The following is a 20,122-nucleotide window of genomic DNA, read 5'->3' on the forward strand; positions in this document are numbered from 1 at the left end:
TCTTAACTTGCTGGCGAAATTGTATCCTGTAAACGTTGATCGGCACGATCCCAATCCTTAATGCAGACCAAAGCTTCAACAATGTCTCTTAGCAATGCGTTTCGGCGTTCCTCAAGTATTCGTCTGGTCGTACTGAAGGCTTGTCCGGATGAAACAATGGAGACTGAGATCTAAAAAATATCCATTGCCAATCGAGTTAGGATTGACCAAGTTAATGCTCGTGCCCTCCACCATTGAACTAAGTCAAACGATTCTCTAGTACCGTCGACTACTAAGCTCTCATTGAGGTACGCCATAAGCTCGTTGAAGCTGCTGCCACCTGTGATGCAGCTTCTGTTTGAATCGTCTTCTTCTTCTTCTTCAACCCGAAAACATTCAAGAATGAATGCGGGTTTTCATCTCGTTGTTGTGGTTCCTGTACTCCAGAGTTTGTGTTTCTAAACCTATTCTCATATTTACTATAGATCGAAAATATTTTTACCTTTATTGTTAGAAATTGGTCAGAACAAGGATATGGCCTTGCTCGCATGTTGAGGAGAGGCATGGCCTTGCACTTATGTTGAGGAGGGACATGACATTGCTCTCATTTGTGGGGCTTGGCTTGGTTGCGAGCTCATCATGACACAAGCTTGGCCAACTAGTTAGGCTGCGAGCTCGCTAGGCCGCGAGCTCTTTAGGATGCGAGCTTGGCCAACTACCTAGATTCCAAGCTTGCTAGGCCCTGAGCTCTTTAGAGTGCAAGCTCATCATGATGCGAGCTTGACCAACTAGCTAGGTAAGAAGGTCACAAGTGTAACGATATGTACCTCCACTTGATATGATATTGTCCACTCTAAGCTTAAGCCCACATGGTTTTGCTTTTGAGCTTCACCCAAAAGACCTCACGGTGGTGTCCTTCCTTATAGACCACCACCTTTTTACCTCAAGGGATTGATTGCTGTCACAATCACCCCTTCGTATAGGGGCCCCCGCAGTTTTGCTTTTGAACTTGTTATGATATTGTCCATTTTAAGCCTAGGCCTGCACAATTTTACTCTTGGATTCACCTCAAAAGGCTTCATACCATACGAAGGTGGTGGCCTTATATACCATCGCCTATGTCCTTCCTTAGGCGACGTGGGACTCCACAACTTACCCTATTTTGGCCTTTTTACCTCAAGAGATTGATAGTTGTTACAATATTTGTAACGACCCACACCTCTACTTAGTATGATATTGTACACTTTGGGCTTAAGCCTGCACGGTTTTGCTTTTGGGCATCACCTCAGGCCTTATACCATTGGGAGGCGGGGTCCTTCCTTATAAACCATTACTTATAACCATCTTCAGGTGATGCGGGACTGCATGGTTTACCCTATCTTGGCCCTTTCGCCTTAAAAGAGTGATGACTGTCCTAGTCACCCCACTTTTTTGGGCGGGGGGGCAAACGTCCTCATTGAGACACTTCTAGCTGAGTAAAGGCTCTGATACCATCTGTCAAGACACACATCTTTACTTGGTATGATATAGTCTGCTTTGAGCCTCGACTCGTACGGTTTTATTTTCGGACGTCACCCAAAAGGCCTCATATAATGGTATGGTATCCTTTCTTATAAACCATCACCTATATCCTTTCTCAGGCGACGTGACAGTCATCAATCTCTTGAGGTGAAAGGGTCAAGAAGAGTAAGTTGTACAGTCCCATATCACTTGATAATGGTTATGGTGATGGCTTATAAGGAATGACACCGCCTCCCAATGGTATAAGGCTTTTTAGGGCGACAGTAAAAAGCAAAATTGTGCAGACTTAGGCCTAAATCAGATAATATCATACCAAGTGGAGGTGTGGATCGTTACAGCAAGATTGCGAGCTCGTCATGATCCAGTGAGTTCGCTAGGCCATAAGCTCTTCCAGATGCGAACTAGCTAGATTGTGAGCTTTTCCAACTAGTTGGGCTACAACTTCACTAGATTGTGAGCTTGCCCAACTAGCTGTGCTGCGAGCCCGTCAAGATAGCAAGCTTGTTGGATTAGCGGAAATCCGTAAAAACTTGGAGTCCGTTTGGAAGGGAGATTCGTGTCATGGTTCGTGGCTCGTTACAGTATTCTCTCATAAAAAACACAAGTAAAATGAGAATAGTTATGAATCATAGTTCTGAATCCATGAACCAAACGTTCACTTTCTCTACTGAACAAGCATAGAATTCACATAGTGTTTGAGTATGATAGGGTCATTTTGACTAAGAATGAATGTATGTGGGGCATGGGTATGTTATTGATGTGCTTTTTAAGCTCAATGTAGTAAATGTGAGGCCCCACTATGAATGAAATGGAGAATTCTTCTGCTTACTTCGCTGGGTCTTCTATCAAATTGCCAAAGAGGTATCCTCCTCTATTCGGTGAGTAACTTTCCTGTCTCCGAACTTTGAGATTGAACTAGTAGTTGTAGGATCGAACTAGATGCTCTAGTGGTGGCCTTTTGAGCTGCAGGTGTTCTATCTATTGAGTCATTTATAGGATATTTGGTCAATGAATTCAGAACTATGATTAATAATTTTAATTTTTTAAATTTAAATTTTTTGTGAGAGAAAAACACTGTACAGAACCAAAAACCATGATTTAGAATGGAACGAACTCTTGAAACAAATATCTCATTAATGCTTCTTAAATGACTTAAGCTAGAACTAATTTGAACTTTGAGCTTTGGTTTTATGGACGTCGAATGTTGACTTTGACTTGTGAAAAATTTGGTATAACAAATTTGTTTTGTGAATTACATGAACTAGAGAGGGGATCCAATGTACATCCACAGAATTCAAGCTTCATTAACAAATAAAATTAATTAACCCAAATCAATTTATCTATTTATTACTTTGTTGCTACTCTGTAAGTCTAAAGCTGAACACTTGAATTAAGTAGGAATTACGAAAATATTCATAATCGGCTTATTGGAAAATTTTACCTTCATGCTTATTTTAATATTAAAGCTGCCCGTTATTACACCTTATACGATAATATTCATAATCAACTTGTTAGAAAACTTTCATTATATTTTCGTGATGATTTTAATCCTAAAGCTTCTTGTTATTTCACCTTAGATAATCCTATGTATAAGTTTCTTTATGAACAAAAATAATTCAGTAATATATCATAAAAACAGAACACACGTTCCCAAATTAAGAAACACCATTTGATGGTTAGAGTTTTCTCTCTCTCTATGTGCGCCTCCCTATTAGGGTCAGATACCAACGCTGCCGCTTAGCTAATCGTCAGAATCTCGGCCTTACAGATGGAGATCTGGCCTCCACAGCAGCACTGTAGGTGTTGCAGCATTGTGTTCCCTGGTGCTTCTGCTCACAGCAGTCGGATTCACTCTGGCGCTTCTATGCTCAAGTTTTGTCTCTGTTTAGTGGTAGTTGTTCCGTTAAAATAAAGGTGTTAGCCCCGCCTTGTAGGTGTTGTTTTATTGTGTTTTTGTTTTCCGTTTGTAACGACGGAGATGGATTTCCCACCTTCCAATTTTATTTTTGTGTCCCCCCATTTGAGTTATGCCTCGATGATGTGTGATGATATTTGGCTTACAGGTGTCTTTGACTCAATCGGTCATAGTTTTTCATTAATTGTAGAGGTATGTTTTTAAAGAGCCATATATGTGCTCGATTGTTCTGTCAGTTTCTTGCAGTGAACTTCGTGCATGTTTTCTTCTCTCTCGCATTTTCACTCTAAATGGTGGAATCGGTTTCTGAGTCGAGATTAAGTTCTACTTGAATTGATTTATAATTTGTTGCGATATTAGTGTTTGTATCTCATTGTTTTGGATTATAATTATTCTTCAAAAAAATTAATAATTACTTCAAAAATGACCAAGGTGTCCAATTTTTCTTAAAAGGATATCATTCGACTCTTTTATTAATATATTAATATGGGAGAATGTAGTGAATAAAAAAATTTTGAAACTAAATTAAGTAAATAATATATTTTAAAATTATTTAAAATAAATAACAGTTTACATAGTAAATGAATTATTTACCGCATAAGTGGTTCATTTACTACTAGTAAAAATATTTTTTCATATAAATTTTCTTTTTACAACCAGTAAACATAACTTTTTCTATATAAATAAAGATTTTTTTAAGATTTTAGGGCAACACTAAAAAGCAAAATTGTGCAGACTTAAGCCTAAATCAGATAATATCATACCAAGTGGAGGTGTGGATCGTTACAGCAAGATTGCGAGCTCGTCATGATCCAGTGAGTTCGCTAGGCCATAAGCTCTTCCAGATGCGAACTAGCTAGATTGTGAGCTTTTCCAATTAGCTGGGCTACGACTTCACTAGATTGTGAGCTTGCCCAACTAGCTGTGCTGCGAGCCCGTCAAGATAGCAAACTTGTTGGATTAGCGGAAATCCGTAAAAACTTGGAGTCCGTTTGGAAGGGAGATTCGTGTCATGGTTCGAATTATGGTTCGTGGCTCGTTACAATATTCTCTCATAAAAAACACACGTAAAATGAGAATAGTTCTGAATCATAGTTCTGAATCCATGAACCAAACGTTCACTTTCTCTACTGAGCAAGCATAGAATTCGCATAGTGTTTGAGTATGATAGGGTCATTTTGACTAAGAATGAATGTATGTGGGGCATGGGTATGTTATTGATGTGCTTTTTAAGCTCAATGTAGTAAATGTGAGGCCCCACTGTGAATGAAATGGAGAATTCTTCTGCTTACTTCGCTGGGTCTTCTATCTAATTGCCAAAGACGTATCCTCCTCTATTCGGTGAGTAACTTTCCTGTCTCCGAACTTTGAGATTGAACTAGTAGTTGTAGGATCGAACTAGATGCTCTAGTGGTGGCCTTTTGAGCTGCAGGTGTTCTATCTATTGAGTCATTTATAGGATATTTGGTCAATAAATTCAGAACTATGATTAATAATTTTGATTTTTTAAATTTAAATTTTTTGTGAGAGAAAAACACTGTACAGAACCAAAAATCATGATTTAGAATGGAACGAACTCTTGAAACAAATATCTCATTAATGCTTCTTAAATGACTTAAGCTAGAACTAATTTGAACTTTGAGCTTTGGTTTTATGGACGTCGAATGTTGACTTTGACTTGTGAAAAATTTGGTATAACAAATTTGTTTTGTGAATTACATGAACTAGAGAGGGGATCCAATGTACATCCACAGAATTCAAGCTTCATTAACAAATAAAATTAATTAACCCAAATCAATTTATCTATTTATTACTTTGTTGCTACTCTGTGAGTCTAAAGCTGAACACTTGAATTAAGTAGGAATTACGAAAATATTCATAATCGGCTTATTGGAAAATTTTACCTTCATGCTTATTTTAATATTAAAGCTGCCCGTTATTACACCTTATACGATAATATTCATAATCAACTTGTTAGAAAACTTTCATTATATTTTCGTGATGATTTTAATCCTAAAGCTTCTTGTTATTTCACCTTAGATAATCCTATGTATAAGTTTCTTTATGAACAAAAATAATTCAGTAATATATCATAAAAACAGAACACACGTTCCCAAATTAAGAAACACCATTTGATGGTTAGAGTTTTCTCTCTCTCTATGTGCGCCTCCCTATTAGGGTCAGATACCAACGCTGCCGCTTAGCTAATCGTCAGAATCTCGGCCTTACAGATGGAGATCTGGCCTCCACAGCAGCACTGTAGGTGTTGCAGCATTGTGTTCCCTGGTGCTTCTGCTCACAGCAGTCGGATTCACTCTGGCGCTTCTATGCTCAAGTTTTGTCTCTGTTTAGTGGTAGTTGTTCCGTTAAAATAAAGGTGTTAGCCCCGCCTTGTAGGTGTTGTTTTATTGTGTTTTTGTTTTCCGTTTGTAACGACGGAGATGGATTTCCCACCTTCCAATTTTATTTTTGTGTCCCCCCATTTGAGTTATGCCTCGATGATGTGTGATGATATTTGGCTTACAGGTGTCTTTGACTCAATCGGTCATAGTTTTTCATTAATTGTAGAGGTATGTTTTTAAAGAGCCATATATGTGCTCGATTGTTCTGTCAGTTTCTTGCAGTGAACTTCGTGCATGTTTTCTTCTCTCTCGCATTTTCACTCTAAATGGTGGAATCGGTTTCTGAGTCGAGATTAAGTTCTACTTGAATTGATTTATAATTTGTTGCGATATTAGTGTTTGTATCTCATTGTTTTGGATTATAATTATTCTTCAAAAAAATTAATAATTACTTCAAAAATGACCAAGGTGTCCAATTTTTCTTAAAAGGATATCATTCGACTCTTTTATTAATATATTAATATGGGAGAATGTAGTGAATAAAAAAATTTTGAAACTAAATTAAGTAAATAATATATTTTAAAATTATTTAAAATAAATAACAGTTTACATAGTAAATGAATTATTTACCGCATAAGTGGTTCATTTACTACTAGTAAAAATATTTTTTCATATAAATTTTCTTTTTACAACCAGTAAACATAACTTTTTCTATATAAATAAAGATTTTTTTAAGATTTTTTTTGCACAAATTATTTTTTAACAATCATAAATGTAAATGAGTCATTTATCTCATAAATTTTTATTTACTTTAAATTGTTTTAAAATACGTTATTTACTTAATTTAACTTTACAAATCTACTATTTACTACAATTTCCTTTCTATTATCCACTATGAAAAATAAATCTTCAAAATTTAGAGGTGATTGAACACAACATAGAATCTGTGAGTCTTTGATATCTCAAAAGACATAATCCATAAATTTGAAAATATCCATCAAGGATTAAGATTATGACATGTTATCTATTTGGCCAAGACGAGACACATATTGATGGCCATGTAGATTGTAATTTTTCGAACCAGTGGTACATGTGGTGTCGACATTGGAAGGAGTCGATTTACTTGTACAAATCGATGTAGGACTAGAGTAAATGAAACAGAAAGAGTGCGGTAAAAAAATGTAATGAGAAACGTAATAAGATTAAAAAGCAAAGTAATATGATTAAAAATCATATGGTGTAATGGGAATAATTCCATTCATTTTCTTATGTCTACTAAATTAGGAATAACAATATTGTGAATGTAATCACTAAAATATCCTTTATATAATTTGATAATCATTGACTATATAATAATTCATTAAAGATAGATATATAAAATTTAACATTCATTTACTTTGACAAGCGATCAATGAAAGGTGGTACAAAAATTGACATTCCCTTTCCTCATTCTCTATATTGCGTAGGGCCCACTAAATCTCCATTACTAAGAGAATGTTTATTTCCTGTATTCGTCTCTGATTCTGAATCATGATTCTTTACAGTATTTTTCTTTAACAAAAAATACACGTAAAATGAGAATAGTTCTGAATCATAATTCTAATTATGAATCATAATTCTGAATCTATGAATCAAACGTCTACTAATTTTATAAGTAAACATATTATTAGATGTGAAAGTGCCTTTGATGCAAAGTAAACATGCCTTGTATAGAAATACTCTTATTAATTGAAATTACAACCACTATATAGAAATGAAAATAATAAGATAGACTTCAAATAAACATTCTAAATATTCTAAATAAGAGATGAACATAATCTTAAATAAAATTATAAACGATAAACCCAACTTTAAATTCAAAATTACGCAGCTTTCCTCGTCACAGCTTGTCTCTTAAAATTAACTAAATCACAACCTCCATGGAAAGGAGACTCGGACATGTGAACCGACATTTTTCCATACATGAGTGCAGAGTGCGAGAATGAAAGAGCAAAGTAACAGCTTAAAACAAATCCGCAACATCTAAATGTTAACAGAACTACCGACCAGAAGGTGCTAGCTACAACTATGCCAAATAAAACATGTGTAACAAAACAATTCAATCCTGAGCTCCGAGAATGTGTGGAGCAACCTACAAATAATGTAGTTTATATTGACGTACCTGCTAAACGATCAAAACGGGGAAACGAAAACGATGTGTTCCTAAATGGTGATAGAACTACTAATTTGAACTATGACTGGCAAGATCACAAAGTTTCTGGTGAGTTGATGTCTGATGCGGTTTCTTTATGACTCGGAGAAGGCATGGTTCCTCTGATTTTCAGGTCCCCGCTTTGCTGCGGCTGCTGCTGTTCCTGTTGCATCTGTTGCTGCTGAAGTTGATGCAGTTGATGCTGCTGAAATTGATGCAGTTGCTGCTGCTGCTTCTGAGAATGAATCTGGAGCTGTTGAAACTGCTGCTGAGCAGTTAAAAGAGTATGCATGGCATGATTGTTCGGATAATACTGCTGACCAGCTCCAAAAGAGGAAAAATTCATCATAGGTCCCCCATTCGGGAGCCCCGGCCCAGTCATTACTTTCAAATGCTGAATTTCCTCTTTCAGTGCATCATTCAATGCTGCCAGAAAAATAAGAAGCAACGTCATCATGAGCTGGAAAGTAGACATTACTCCATTTGGGTTGTGAATGCTATGTTCCTCTGTGGAACTTGACATTTAAGCACCAACTATTGCTTCACAATTTCCTCTGTGGATTTTTATTTCATATTACAGTCAGGCAGGGCACCATAGGCACTTTTGCAGACCCGTGCATAACCAAATAAGTCACAAGCACATTTGTGTATTGACATATGAATCATAATGCACAGAAAAAGAGGATACGATATCCTCAAAACGAGGATATTTTCCAAGGCAAAGTAAACACTAAACAAAAAGCATAATGAAAATGACATCTAGGAGAAGCCTCGCTTTACAAATTATTCGTGTCAGGTGATTGAAACTGTGCTAAATAGCTACCTTAGGCAAATATCCTACATCCTAACAACATACTAGATACAGATCGTATTTTCTTTTCTTGATATATGAAAAAGGAAACAAGAAAAAAAAAAAAAAACAGAGAGAATCATGGAGTAAATAAAGGACGCAATCAGAAACAGGCAATAGTAATTGGCCCGAGAAAAAAAAAACAAAAAAAAAAAGGGAAGGGGCGCTCACCATCTTGCAAGTGAACTTGTTGCTCCATCGTTTGCAAGCGCAACTTCAATTCACTATTCTCTGCTGTCAGACCATTTGTATCTCTCTGCTCACATAACACACACAAGTAGATAACAGTCATTAATCAATCTTTTGTAGATGTGAGCAAACCCAAATAAAATAAAATCAACCACTTGTAGATAAGACTACTAAGATAATTGTAGGCTAGCATCTATCCAATAAGCACCCCCCAATTTACAGAAACTATTATACTTTCCACCATAAAGAATCTCTTCCGAGTCAATATACTTTACCTGCAAGAGAGTCAACTGAGCAGACAACGAAGTTGCTTCTGTTTGCAGGGTCTGAACTTTTCTTTCAAGCTCAGCAATGTACCGCATCTTCCTTTCCTTTGACCTAGCAGCAGACTGCCTATTTGCCCAAATCCTATTACATAACATACAGGTATCAACATAATGTTTAAGAGGGAAATAACAGCAACCCATTTTCCTTTTCAAGTTGGGAAAGGAAAAATTAAGGAATAAGGGGAATCCTTAAGGTGTGTGGAGGGAGAGAGGAACAAAGAACAATTCTTGCAAAAGCAAAAGACTTTTGAACAAACCATCATGCCACAGATAATAACTGAACCAAATTTCTTCCAAGCAAGTTATCATGACACAGAACTAACTAAACATGATTTCTTCAGAGAACAAAACTTATCAAAATCTTTAACTAAAAAAAGAAAAAAAAAAAAGAAGAAAACAACAGCAACAGCAACAATAACAAGAACAACAACCCTGCATATTATCTGGATGGAGGGGCGACCAGAGATGTGAGGTATCCCTCGCAACAAAATGCATCTGTCAGGGACTGAGTTCAATTTACTTATTTCGATATAATTTGAGGAAAACATCAGTAAACATCAACTTCTTAAGTCATTCCTGCGGATCTAGTAATACAAACAGGACAAAAGAAAAACACAGGCACTGAAAACTCTTTCAGCCCACTGAAAATGAAGCCACTGGGTACAACCAAAATGCCCACGTGCAAGTTACATATGCATAGAATCCTTGAAGTAATTATGAAGCAAATTATTCAAACACAATGACCTCAAGTGTCCATCTCTAGTAAATTTTGTATTGCAAAACACTTTTATTCCAATAGATGAGATTAGGTGTACCACAAATAATTGTTGAGATTAATATTTATCCATATATACTATATATATTAGATTACAGTTTCCAATGTTCAAAAAAGAGAACTAAGAAGCCGACATATTCCTCTATTACAGAAGGAAATTTCAAAACGGCTGCAACACAGCACCTGCGGCTAATTAAAATTATAATTGATTATTTTCTAGAAACGTTAAATCAACTACCACAAGTTCCTGAAGAAACCCCTACAAATTTGGGTAGATTGGAATCAAATAAAATATACACAAAAGAATGTCTTGTCAATCATTTAAACATTTCAAATATCGCTAGACCAAAAATTGTATATACATGTAACATAACACAGAACCACGACTATGATCTACTTGTTTTTAATGAAAATATAATAAGGCTATTAACTATTCTCTTTTCACCCTTTGTTCTAAAACAAACAAGCCTACAAATATTTGAGCCCGTGATCTCCTCCAATCTTGATTTTAAAGGGGGAAGGAGGTGCCATTTAGCCCCTAAACTTTATATGACAAAAGCTATAACCAACAAACCAAGGATTCTTTCAAAAGCACTGAAATCAGGAAAATAGAGACCCAGAACTTTGCAGATACCAACAAAAATTACCAAGTCTCCCGCAACATTTATTTTGGGTATACTACGCTTAAAATGAAGGAAAACTAACACAAATCAATAATACAACAATGAAAATCAGAACTATGCTTGAAATAAAGAGAGAACTGTATGAACACTAGCAGGCAAAAAATTACCTTAGATTAACTTTTTTCTTCAACATATCACAGCAAAAATTAACTTAGAAGCAATCAAGGGTGCAAGAAAGAAAGATTGAGAACATCTACTGAACCAGTTCAATACCACTCCTTTAGTTTTGGTTTAAGAAGACAAACAAATTCCATTAAGGCCTTCTGTTTGGCAAATCGAAATGTCTATCTTAATCGAATATACCATGAAATATTCCATGTGAAATATTAACATGTATACTTAAACACGCCTTTTTTTCAATTTTTTCCTTTTACGTACACCTTCTGGCTGAAAACTTCGCTGTCCACTGGCCCACCCTCTCCGAAAATCCAGCTTTCTAAAGCCACCTTCTTGATTTCTACCCTCCTCCCTTAAGTTCCTCTGCACACTTCAATTCATTATTTTATTTCTCTTTTTCGCTGCTCATTTACAATACGAATTGACTCTTTAACCTTACCCCATTTATTATCCCAACCCATTTCTCTCACTCCATTTATTATTCTTTCCTAGTATTCTTTTATCTTAGAAAATCCTCCTCCTCGAGAACTTGAACCTTAAACTACTATACTTTCAAGCATCCATCAAGGTCACCTGAAAACATGCTAACATTTATATATACTGCTCAACTAGAACAATAGAATGAAATGTTTTTCAATCTGGATAGTTCGTAGTTTCCATTTCAATCAGTCAGATGCAGACTGGACTTTTTTCAGGGCGGGGAGGGGGGGGGCATCCATCAAGGTCACCTGAAAACATGCTAACATTTATATATACTGCTCAACTAGAACAATAGAATGAAATGTTTTTCAATCTGGATAGTTCGTAGTTTCCATTTCAATCAGTCAGATGCAGACTGGACTTTTTTCAGGGCGGGGAGGGGGGGGGGGGGGGGGAGGCACGCGTAGTACACGTTTAAATACAGATGTACATCACAAAAATGTATATGTATGTGTGGATTATGTAGAAAATTATCTGTGGAGCCTCTCAATCACTTGGGAATCTTCCAGTAAGAATGGTATGAGCAGAAAGCCAATAGTTTCTATGGAAAAGATAAATTAAATGTGAATAAATAAGTATACAACAAAAAAACAAGCCAATATCAGTCGGTGACGGTTAGACCTATATTAGCAGCTGAAAGTAGAGTACGTATAAAAAAAGCGGACCCCAGTGCCAAAGAGGCTCCCGTACTATGACAGGCTCCGGGAAAAGCTCAATCCCATATGTATGCGGCCCTACCCCAAAAGAGAGACCGTTTCCGGGATTCAAACCTTAGACCCCGGGTGCAAACACAAGCACTCCCACCATGGTGCCAAGGCCCGCCTTCAGAGTACGTATAAAAATGAGGATAAAATTAAATCCATTGATTTGCAGAACTTCCTTACAAAGCTAGTCGAATAAGGATAAAACCGCTGAAGGAAAAAAGCTATACCTTTTTGCACGCTTGGGATCAATTAGAGCAAGCTCGGCAAGCTTAGCAGCCGACATGGCTTTCTTGGAATCTGCTGAAGAAATCTCCTCTGAACCTGAAACAAGCATTTCCGGTTTGATGGTTGTCGATCCGTCCATGGACTGGCTATGTTGGTGCCTAACTCTAGGCCTCTCATTAGAACCACTGCCTGCAACCTCTGCAGAGGAAGTTGCTGCACCCAAAGCTGGTGCTGCGATCATAGCTGCAGTTGCTGCAGAAGAAGACGACTCACCCACTTGGAAGGCCGATGTAGCAGAGGAAGAATTGAACTTATCCATATCAAGGTACATAGAAAAAAAGTCTTCCTCGGTCTCATCAGAAAACGAAGGACCATCCGCACCACCCACTACACCGAGATCACTATCAAAGCTGATATCATCAGGAAGGGTTAGGATTTCAGAATGTGCTCGTCTGTGACCCAATTTCCTCGGCGGGTTATCCGGCATTCTGCTAATATCATGGCTAAACCGACCGGAATCAGCAGACAATCCATGCCCAAAATGACCCACGTCTGAGCTACCACCGGGGGCCAAAGGAGGAAACGACGAGCTGGATGGCTCAGATTTCACATTGAAACCACTACCACCAGGCGAAAACCCCGAATATCGACCCGAAGGGGGCGGTAAACCGCCACCATGACCAGGGGACTTGTCCTTATCCATTCAGATGAAATGCTAAACCCTAATAATATATCCTAGAAACGGTAATTTCTTCCTGAACAAACAAAAACCCTATTCTTAAAAAACTCGAAATCGGATTTCCCTCGGAACACGAAGCGAGTTCACAAATTCTACTGACAAACAAAAAACAGAGACCTTGAAGATTATGAAATTTCAAGAGACCTTGACTTTAAAACATCAGAAAACAAAATAGGGAAAATCTATCGTCCGTCAAGCTCCGAATAAGAGACTATTAACTATTAAGAACAACAGATAAAACCCTAGAATCTCAAGCAAACCTTTGGGAATTTAGATAACTTAAGAAACAACAACAAAACGATTGATAATTTAGGACTGAAATATATAGAGAAAACCTATTAAGATCTGAATTCTGATCATTGCGTTAAGTAAACAAAACACGAAATTACATCCAAGAAGTCAGCTCCAGAGAAGCTCAAAAAACCATCAGATTGGTGAGTTAAGCGCAGCTGCAGGGGGAATCCGAGGGAAAATGAAAGTTTCCGGGAAAATACATAATAGGGATTATGATTTTTCCGGGAAAATGAACATTCCTTCTTACAGAGAGCTCAGGGGCAGATCATGGAATGCGGGGGAGGTGTAAAATGGAGAGAATCCAACGGCTTTTAGTGCAATAGAGCGAATTTCAATAACTGCGTTACATGGAGAGAGAATGTAAGAGAGAGAGAGAGAGAGATCTGAGAGACAAGGATAGCACGGAAGCTTCTAAGCGACGATATATACACACACACATATATAATATACCTACTCGTAATATCTACGCGTACGCGGTCTTATATACACTAGACTAGACTTAACTAGATAACGTACGCTACAAGTATCTCTAATACAATACTATATAATTAATGTGTTAATACTTATAGGTCTCGTTTATTTCGCTGATTCGAGTTTAGAATTCGAGTTTTGTTACAGTAAAAAGCTCTCACAAACAATCACATCTAACTTTTTTGCTACAGTAAAAAGCTCTCACATAAAATCACATCTCAATTCGAATTAAAAACTTGAATCAGCGATATATACACTAGACTAGACTTAACTAGATAACGTACGCTATAAGTATCTCTAATACAATACTATATAATTAATGTGTTAATATTTATATGGTCTCGTTCATTTCGCTGATTCGAGTTTAAAATTCGAGTTTTATTACAGTAAAAAGCTCTCACAAACAATCACATCTAACTTTTTTGCTACAGTAAAAAGCTCTCACATAAAATCACATCTCAATTCGAATTAAAAACTTGAATCAGCGAATGAAACGGGCCCATAGTCCGTTTATTTCACTTATTCGAGTTAAGATATAATTTTATGTGAGAATTTTTTACTGTAGTAAAAAAATTAAATGTGACTGTTTATGAGAGCTTTTTACTATAGCAAAATTCGAATTCTAAACTCAAATCGGTGAAATGAACGAGGTCTTAATATTTGAGTATAAAAAATATTATACAATATAATACTATTTGTTGTGTTAAATTTCTCATATATTATATTTTGTTATAAATTTCTCACTAAATATAGTATATGAGAAATTTAGCATTTGATTATTATTGGTTGAAATGTTTATTTTTTCATGCTATCATTGTAACTTTTATATTTTTAATTAATTTAAAAATAAAAGTTTATTTTTATAACTTTCAAAGTTTAATAATTACGAGAAAAAATATATTTAACATTTAAAATAATATTATGTATTAGAATAAAAATGAAAATAACATATCACATCATATTTTTTAATGTTAAATATACAATTGATATTAACATTTGTATTGGAGATTGTCTAAAATTTAAGGATACAAAATACCAAACAAAATTTAACATAATATAATTGTGAGAGAATTTTCAACTATGAAAATAATTCACTGTGGTTTTTTTTTTTTTTTTTTGTGCTAGAAATAATTCACCATGATTGCAAACATATACTAAAGAAGAATAAAAGAAGAGAAGCATTTAGATAGACAAATTAAACATGTCGTATGAGATAGTTTGCGATTTTATTTTAAATAGTAGAATAAGTGAAACACAAATCAGGGCTTTTTAATTAGTGTTTAGATAGTAAAAAATATATATTTTTTATTTTTTAAGAGCTTTTGAACCTCAAAAGTACTTATTGTTACAAAACGCAATGTAATAAAAAGATTTTAATGGATTTTTTAGTTTTTATTTTTCTAAAAGGAATTTTTAACAAGCAAAAGGTTAATAATATAAATAAAAAAGATTTTCATAAGTTTATTTTAAGCACTAAAAGGGTGACTTGTTTTAAGAGAGTTAGGCCTCGTTCATTTCACCGATTCGAGTTTTTAGTTTTAGGTTTCTACAGTAAAAAGTTCTCAGAAAATGTCATATCTATTTTTTTTTTTTTGCTACAGTGAAAACTTTTTAAAAAAATTCACATCTCAACTCGAATTGAAAACTCAAATTCGCGAAGTGAAGGAGGCTTTAATATTTATAAAAGTCAAAAGTACTTTACAGGTATCCATCCAAATATGCTTTAAAAAAATAGGAAAAAAAAAAAAACAACAAAGGCATGATTCAGAATTTAGAAAGAAACACGCGGTTTTGGGTCTTCTCTAATTTAAATAATCTCCTTAAGATATTTCCATGATTTGGTTTGAACTTTGAATGGTAAAATTTGGAATATAGGCAGATTAAGAAAAACATGAAATATAGGTATCGTATCTTCTTGTTTAATGAGGAGAATTTAGTCAAATATTGAAAGAGAATAAAATGAACAATAATCTTGTTCTTACGGAATTTAATTAATGACATCTTAATCTAAGAATGACAGGATTTCTCTTATTTATTGTAAGATAATAATCGGTTTGAGTTTTAAACCTGTATCATGCAACCCCAGTTTAATTTCTCTGATAGAACATGCCCTTTTTAACTATCTGTTCTTATTGTTATTTAATTCGTTGGATTATATTTTTAATGACTTGATTTTTTATTACAGTAATTTTATGTCGCACGCTATAAATTTTTTAATATAGACACTTACAAATTAAACTATTAAACTCTTAAGGTAACGGTTAAGCAGCAATAACTACGGGTAGTTAATGATGGATACTACCACAGAAGTTCTCTTATTTTTTATGGATTTTGTCACCGTAATGATTTTCTCTTTTTTATATAACTAGTTGAAGATCACGTGTTATGCATGTAGAGAGTAATTGTTAAAAAATTTTCAAAAAATGTCATATCTATTTTTTTTTTTTGCTACAGTGAAAACTTTTTAAAAAAATTCACATCTCAGCTCGAATTAAAAACTCAAATTCGCGAAGTGAAGGAGGCTTTAATATTTATTAAAGTCAAAAGTACTTTACAGGTATCCATCCAAATATGCTTTAAAAAAATAGGAAAAAAAAACAACAAAGGCATGATTCAGAATTTAGAAAGAAACACGCGGTTTTGGGTCTTCTCTAATTTAAATAATCTCCATAAGATATTTCCATGATTTGGTTTGAACTTTGAACGGTAAAATTTGGAATATAGGCAGATTAAGAAAAACCTGAAATATAGGTATCGTATCTTCTTGTTTAATGAGGAGAATTTAGTCAAATATTGAAAGAGAATAAAATGAACAATAATCTTGTTCTTACGGAATTTAATTAATGACATCTTAATCTAAGAATGACAGGATTTCTCTTATTTATTGTAAGATAATAATCGGTTTGAGTTTTAAACCTGTATCATGCAACCCCAGTTTAATTTCTCTGATAGAACATGCCCTTTTTAACTATCTGTTCTTATTGTTATTTAATTCGTTGGATTATATTTTTAATGACTTGATTTTTTATTACAGTAATTTTATGTCGCACGCTATAAATTTTTTAATATGGACACTTACAAATTAAACTATTAAACTCTTAAGGTAACAGATAAGCAGCAATAACTACGGGTAGTTAATGATGGATACTACCACAGAAGTTCTCTTGTTTTTTATGGATTTTGTCACCGTAATGATTTTCTCTTTTTTATATAACTAGTTGAAGATCACGTGTTATGCATGTAGAGAGTAATTGTGTATTAAGTTTTAATTACCGTGTTATTATTAAAAATATAACATCTAATTATATAATCTCAAAAGGCAGACAAAATTGGAAAAAAAAAAATAAAGTTTTAGAGCAAGTAGCCAAAGAAAAGATAAAAAAATAAAATAAAGAAATAAATAAGTTTTAGGATAAAATGGACCAAACGAAAAGAAAAGAAAATTTTAAGGCAAAAATTAAAAAGGAGGTCAAAAGGGGTAAAAATGAAGAAATAAATAAGTTATAGGATAAAAGAGACAAAAATAGAAAAAAATAATGTTTGGACTAAAATAAAAAAAATATACAAAAGACTAAAATAAATAAATTTTAGGACAAAAAGAACTAAAATGAAAAAAAGATAAAGTTCTAGTGGAAAACATTAAAAGAATAGTAAATAACATCTGCAAAAATAAATAAATCATTTAGGTAAATAAAAGAAAAAAGTTAAAAATACAACGAAAAAATATAAAATTATGGAAAAAAGGCAAAACAAAAAGAGAGATGAAAAGAGAAAAATAAAAATAAAAAGAACAGTGGAAACACTGTTGAATGAACAGTTTTTAGACCAAAGTTGTACGTATTCACAGAAAAACTGTTCATTTGAACAGTTTTTATTGATCTTTATATATATACGTCTAGATAAGGCAGTGGTAAAATTAGACATTGACTCATTTGTCCAAAAGATAACAAAAATTGAATAAAGCCTTTCCATTCATTCAAAATTTATCAATTGCATATGTTGTAATTTCTGGATAACTTTTTTCTAATAAATATTTGTTTCTTTTTTATTTTGTGTTTTTAAGGATAGTTTAAAATCTAAACCCAAATAAGTCAATTGAGACTTTTTTAGGTCCCGATTTGAGTTTAGAATTTGAGTTTTGTTACAGTAAAAAGCTCTTAGAAACAGTCACATTTAACTTTTTTGCTACAATAAAAAGCTCACACATAAAATCACATCTTAACTCGAATTAAAAACTCAAATCAGCAAACTAAATGACTCTCGATGTTCAATGAGTGTGTGGGTTATTATAGTTTAAGGTTCTAAAGAATAGTAAACTTAAGGATTAGTTTGCTAATGTTTTTAAAATGGAAATTTTGAGTATAAAATGAAAAGAATAAAGTTAAGAAGGTAATGATGGTGCCCCTCACCAGACTAGAGATCAATTCTCCCACTATGTTGTCTCATTTCTGGGTTGTTTAGTTGGGGGATTCGTACCCCAATTCGAATTATAGTTCTGATTCGTTACAGTGTTTTTTCTCACAAAAAATACACGTAAATTGAAAATGATTCTAATATCATGATTCTAATATATGAACCAATCGTCTCCATCCACTCACCACAATAAGCAACAGGTAACCACCTATTGAGCTGTGTTTGGAGAATGAAAAACTACTTATATTCATGAACTACCAAATTAAGAAAACTGTCACCTCTTTCCTACAACTAACATCGGCAAAATTCTTCAATTCCTTAAGATAATGACGTTTCTCAAAACTTATTGTACTGATTTTCTATTTCCTACCCAAGATGATATTGTTTTTTTAAGATAATGGCACTTAGTTCAAAAGCTAAGGATGTTCGCCTTCCTTAAGTTAATGATACCTTTTAAAATTTAGTGCAAAATTAATGCGTGTAGTTGATAGATTTGTACTATGATTTGAATCACGGTTCGTGATTCGCTATAGTATTTTCTCTCACAAAAAACACACGTAAATCTAAAATGATTCTGAATCATAAATCTGAATCCATGAACCAAACGTCGACATAAATGTTTGTCTTATTTATCGGCCAATGGAATGAATTTGCAAATGAATATTAGTAACGAGCACAGTACTTGGCCCATCACAATTGTAAACTACAATCTTACTCCAAACTTGTGCATGAAGTGGAAGTTCTTAGTGTTGATCTTGTTGATCTCTAGACTTAATCAACTATGAAATGACATTGATGTCTATTTGGCATCATTGATCGATGATTTGAGGAGATTGTGGGAAATTGAGATTGAAGTTGATGATGTGTTATGTATAATGAGATTATGCAGAACTGGGATAGAGACAGAATTTGATTTTTTGATAATTTCTCTTAAATATAGAAAATCAAATTTGAGTCTACTGATGGTCATATATAGAATGGTCTCAATCTTGAGTTGTTAGTAGGCTCCTATTTGTGGATTCGTGTTCTTTGATTTACTCGGTACGAATTTTGAGATACTAAATCATATTCCTTGTATCTTGGGAATATGATGAAATTGATAGCCGAGAATGTTAATATACAAGATGGAATCCATTCATTCTTCTTTGAAGAAGCATATAAATAATTTCCTTGAGGGTTGATTCGATACTTGAATAAGTAACGAGCTCGTATTCATAAATATATTTTATGAATATACTATTTATTGAAGAATCAATTGTACTCAAGGATAAAAAAGTAATTAGAGAGGTTAGTGGTTTTTTACCTAGCTCTAATTATGAATTATTTATGGAGGATCAATCTATATATAGTGGTTATATTAAATGGACACTTCAAGTTCTTAGAAGTAAATTATATCTATAATTTCGAGAGTGCAATTCTAAATTTTTAGTAGAGTAACTTTTATAATTAATATAATTAATTAATTAATTAAAGAGTTTAATTAATTATTAATTTTATTGGAGCTCAGAATTATAGGTCCATAAGTCCTCCCGTCATCCTTGTATTATTTGCAAGACAACATGAGATTATGTATAATGAGATTATGTAGAACTGGGACAGAGACAGAATTTGATTTTCTGATAATTTCTGTTAAATATAGAAAATGAAATTTGAGTCTACCGATAGTCATATATAGAATGATCTCAATCATGAGTTGTTAGCAGATTCCTATTTGTGAATTCGTGTTCTTTGATTTGCTCAGTACAGATTTCGAGATACTAAATCCTATTTCTTGTATCTTGGGAACATGATAAAATGGATAGCCGGGAATGCTGATATACAAGATGGAATCCATTCATTCTTCTTTGAAGAAGTATATAAATAATTCCTTGAGGGTTGATTCGATACTTGAATAAGTAACGAGCTCGT

At 34.0% G+C, this 20,122-nt stretch overlaps 1 protein-coding gene across 1 annotated transcript; it reads right to left on the bottom strand.

The window, feature by feature from the left end:
• Nucleotides 1–7,628: 7,628 nt before the first annotated feature.
• On the bottom strand, nt 7,629–13,755 carry LOC21399192 (probable transcription factor PosF21). Its single transcript, XM_010088395.2, has 4 exons — nt 12,300–13,755; nt 9,263–9,395; nt 8,970–9,054; nt 7,629–8,374 (listed from the first exon to the last, which is right to left on the bottom strand). Exons 1-4 carry the CDS (start codon nt 12,998–13,000, stop codon nt 8,004–8,006), a joined length of 1,290 nt encoding a protein of 429 aa, XP_010086697.1. The 5' UTR covers nt 13,001–13,755; the 3' UTR covers nt 7,629–8,003.
• Nucleotides 13,756–20,122: the final 6,367 nt, after the last annotated feature.

The sequence above is a fragment of the Morus notabilis genome, unplaced genomic scaffold, assembly GCF_000414095.1.
Source record: "Morus notabilis unplaced genomic scaffold, ASM41409v2 Scaffold985, whole genome shotgun sequence".
NCBI classification, from domain to species: domain Eukaryota; kingdom Viridiplantae; phylum Streptophyta; class Magnoliopsida; order Rosales; family Moraceae; genus Morus; species Morus notabilis.

Excerpts from the sequence above, each read along its gene's own strand:
- LOC21399192 (XM_010088395.2), bottom strand. The coding sequence starts at position 13,000 with ATGGATAAGGACAAGTCCCCTGGTCATGGTGGCGGTTTACCGCCCCCT. Across the intron at positions 9,396-12,299 it reads GATCCCAAGCGTGCAAAAAG|GATTTGGGCAAATAGGCAGT; the intron begins GTATAGCTTTTT and ends GTTATGTAATAG. Across the intron at positions 8,375-8,969 it reads ACAAGTTCACTTGCAAGATG|CATTGAATGATGCACTGAAA; the intron begins GTGAGCGCCCCT and ends TTTTTCTGGCAG.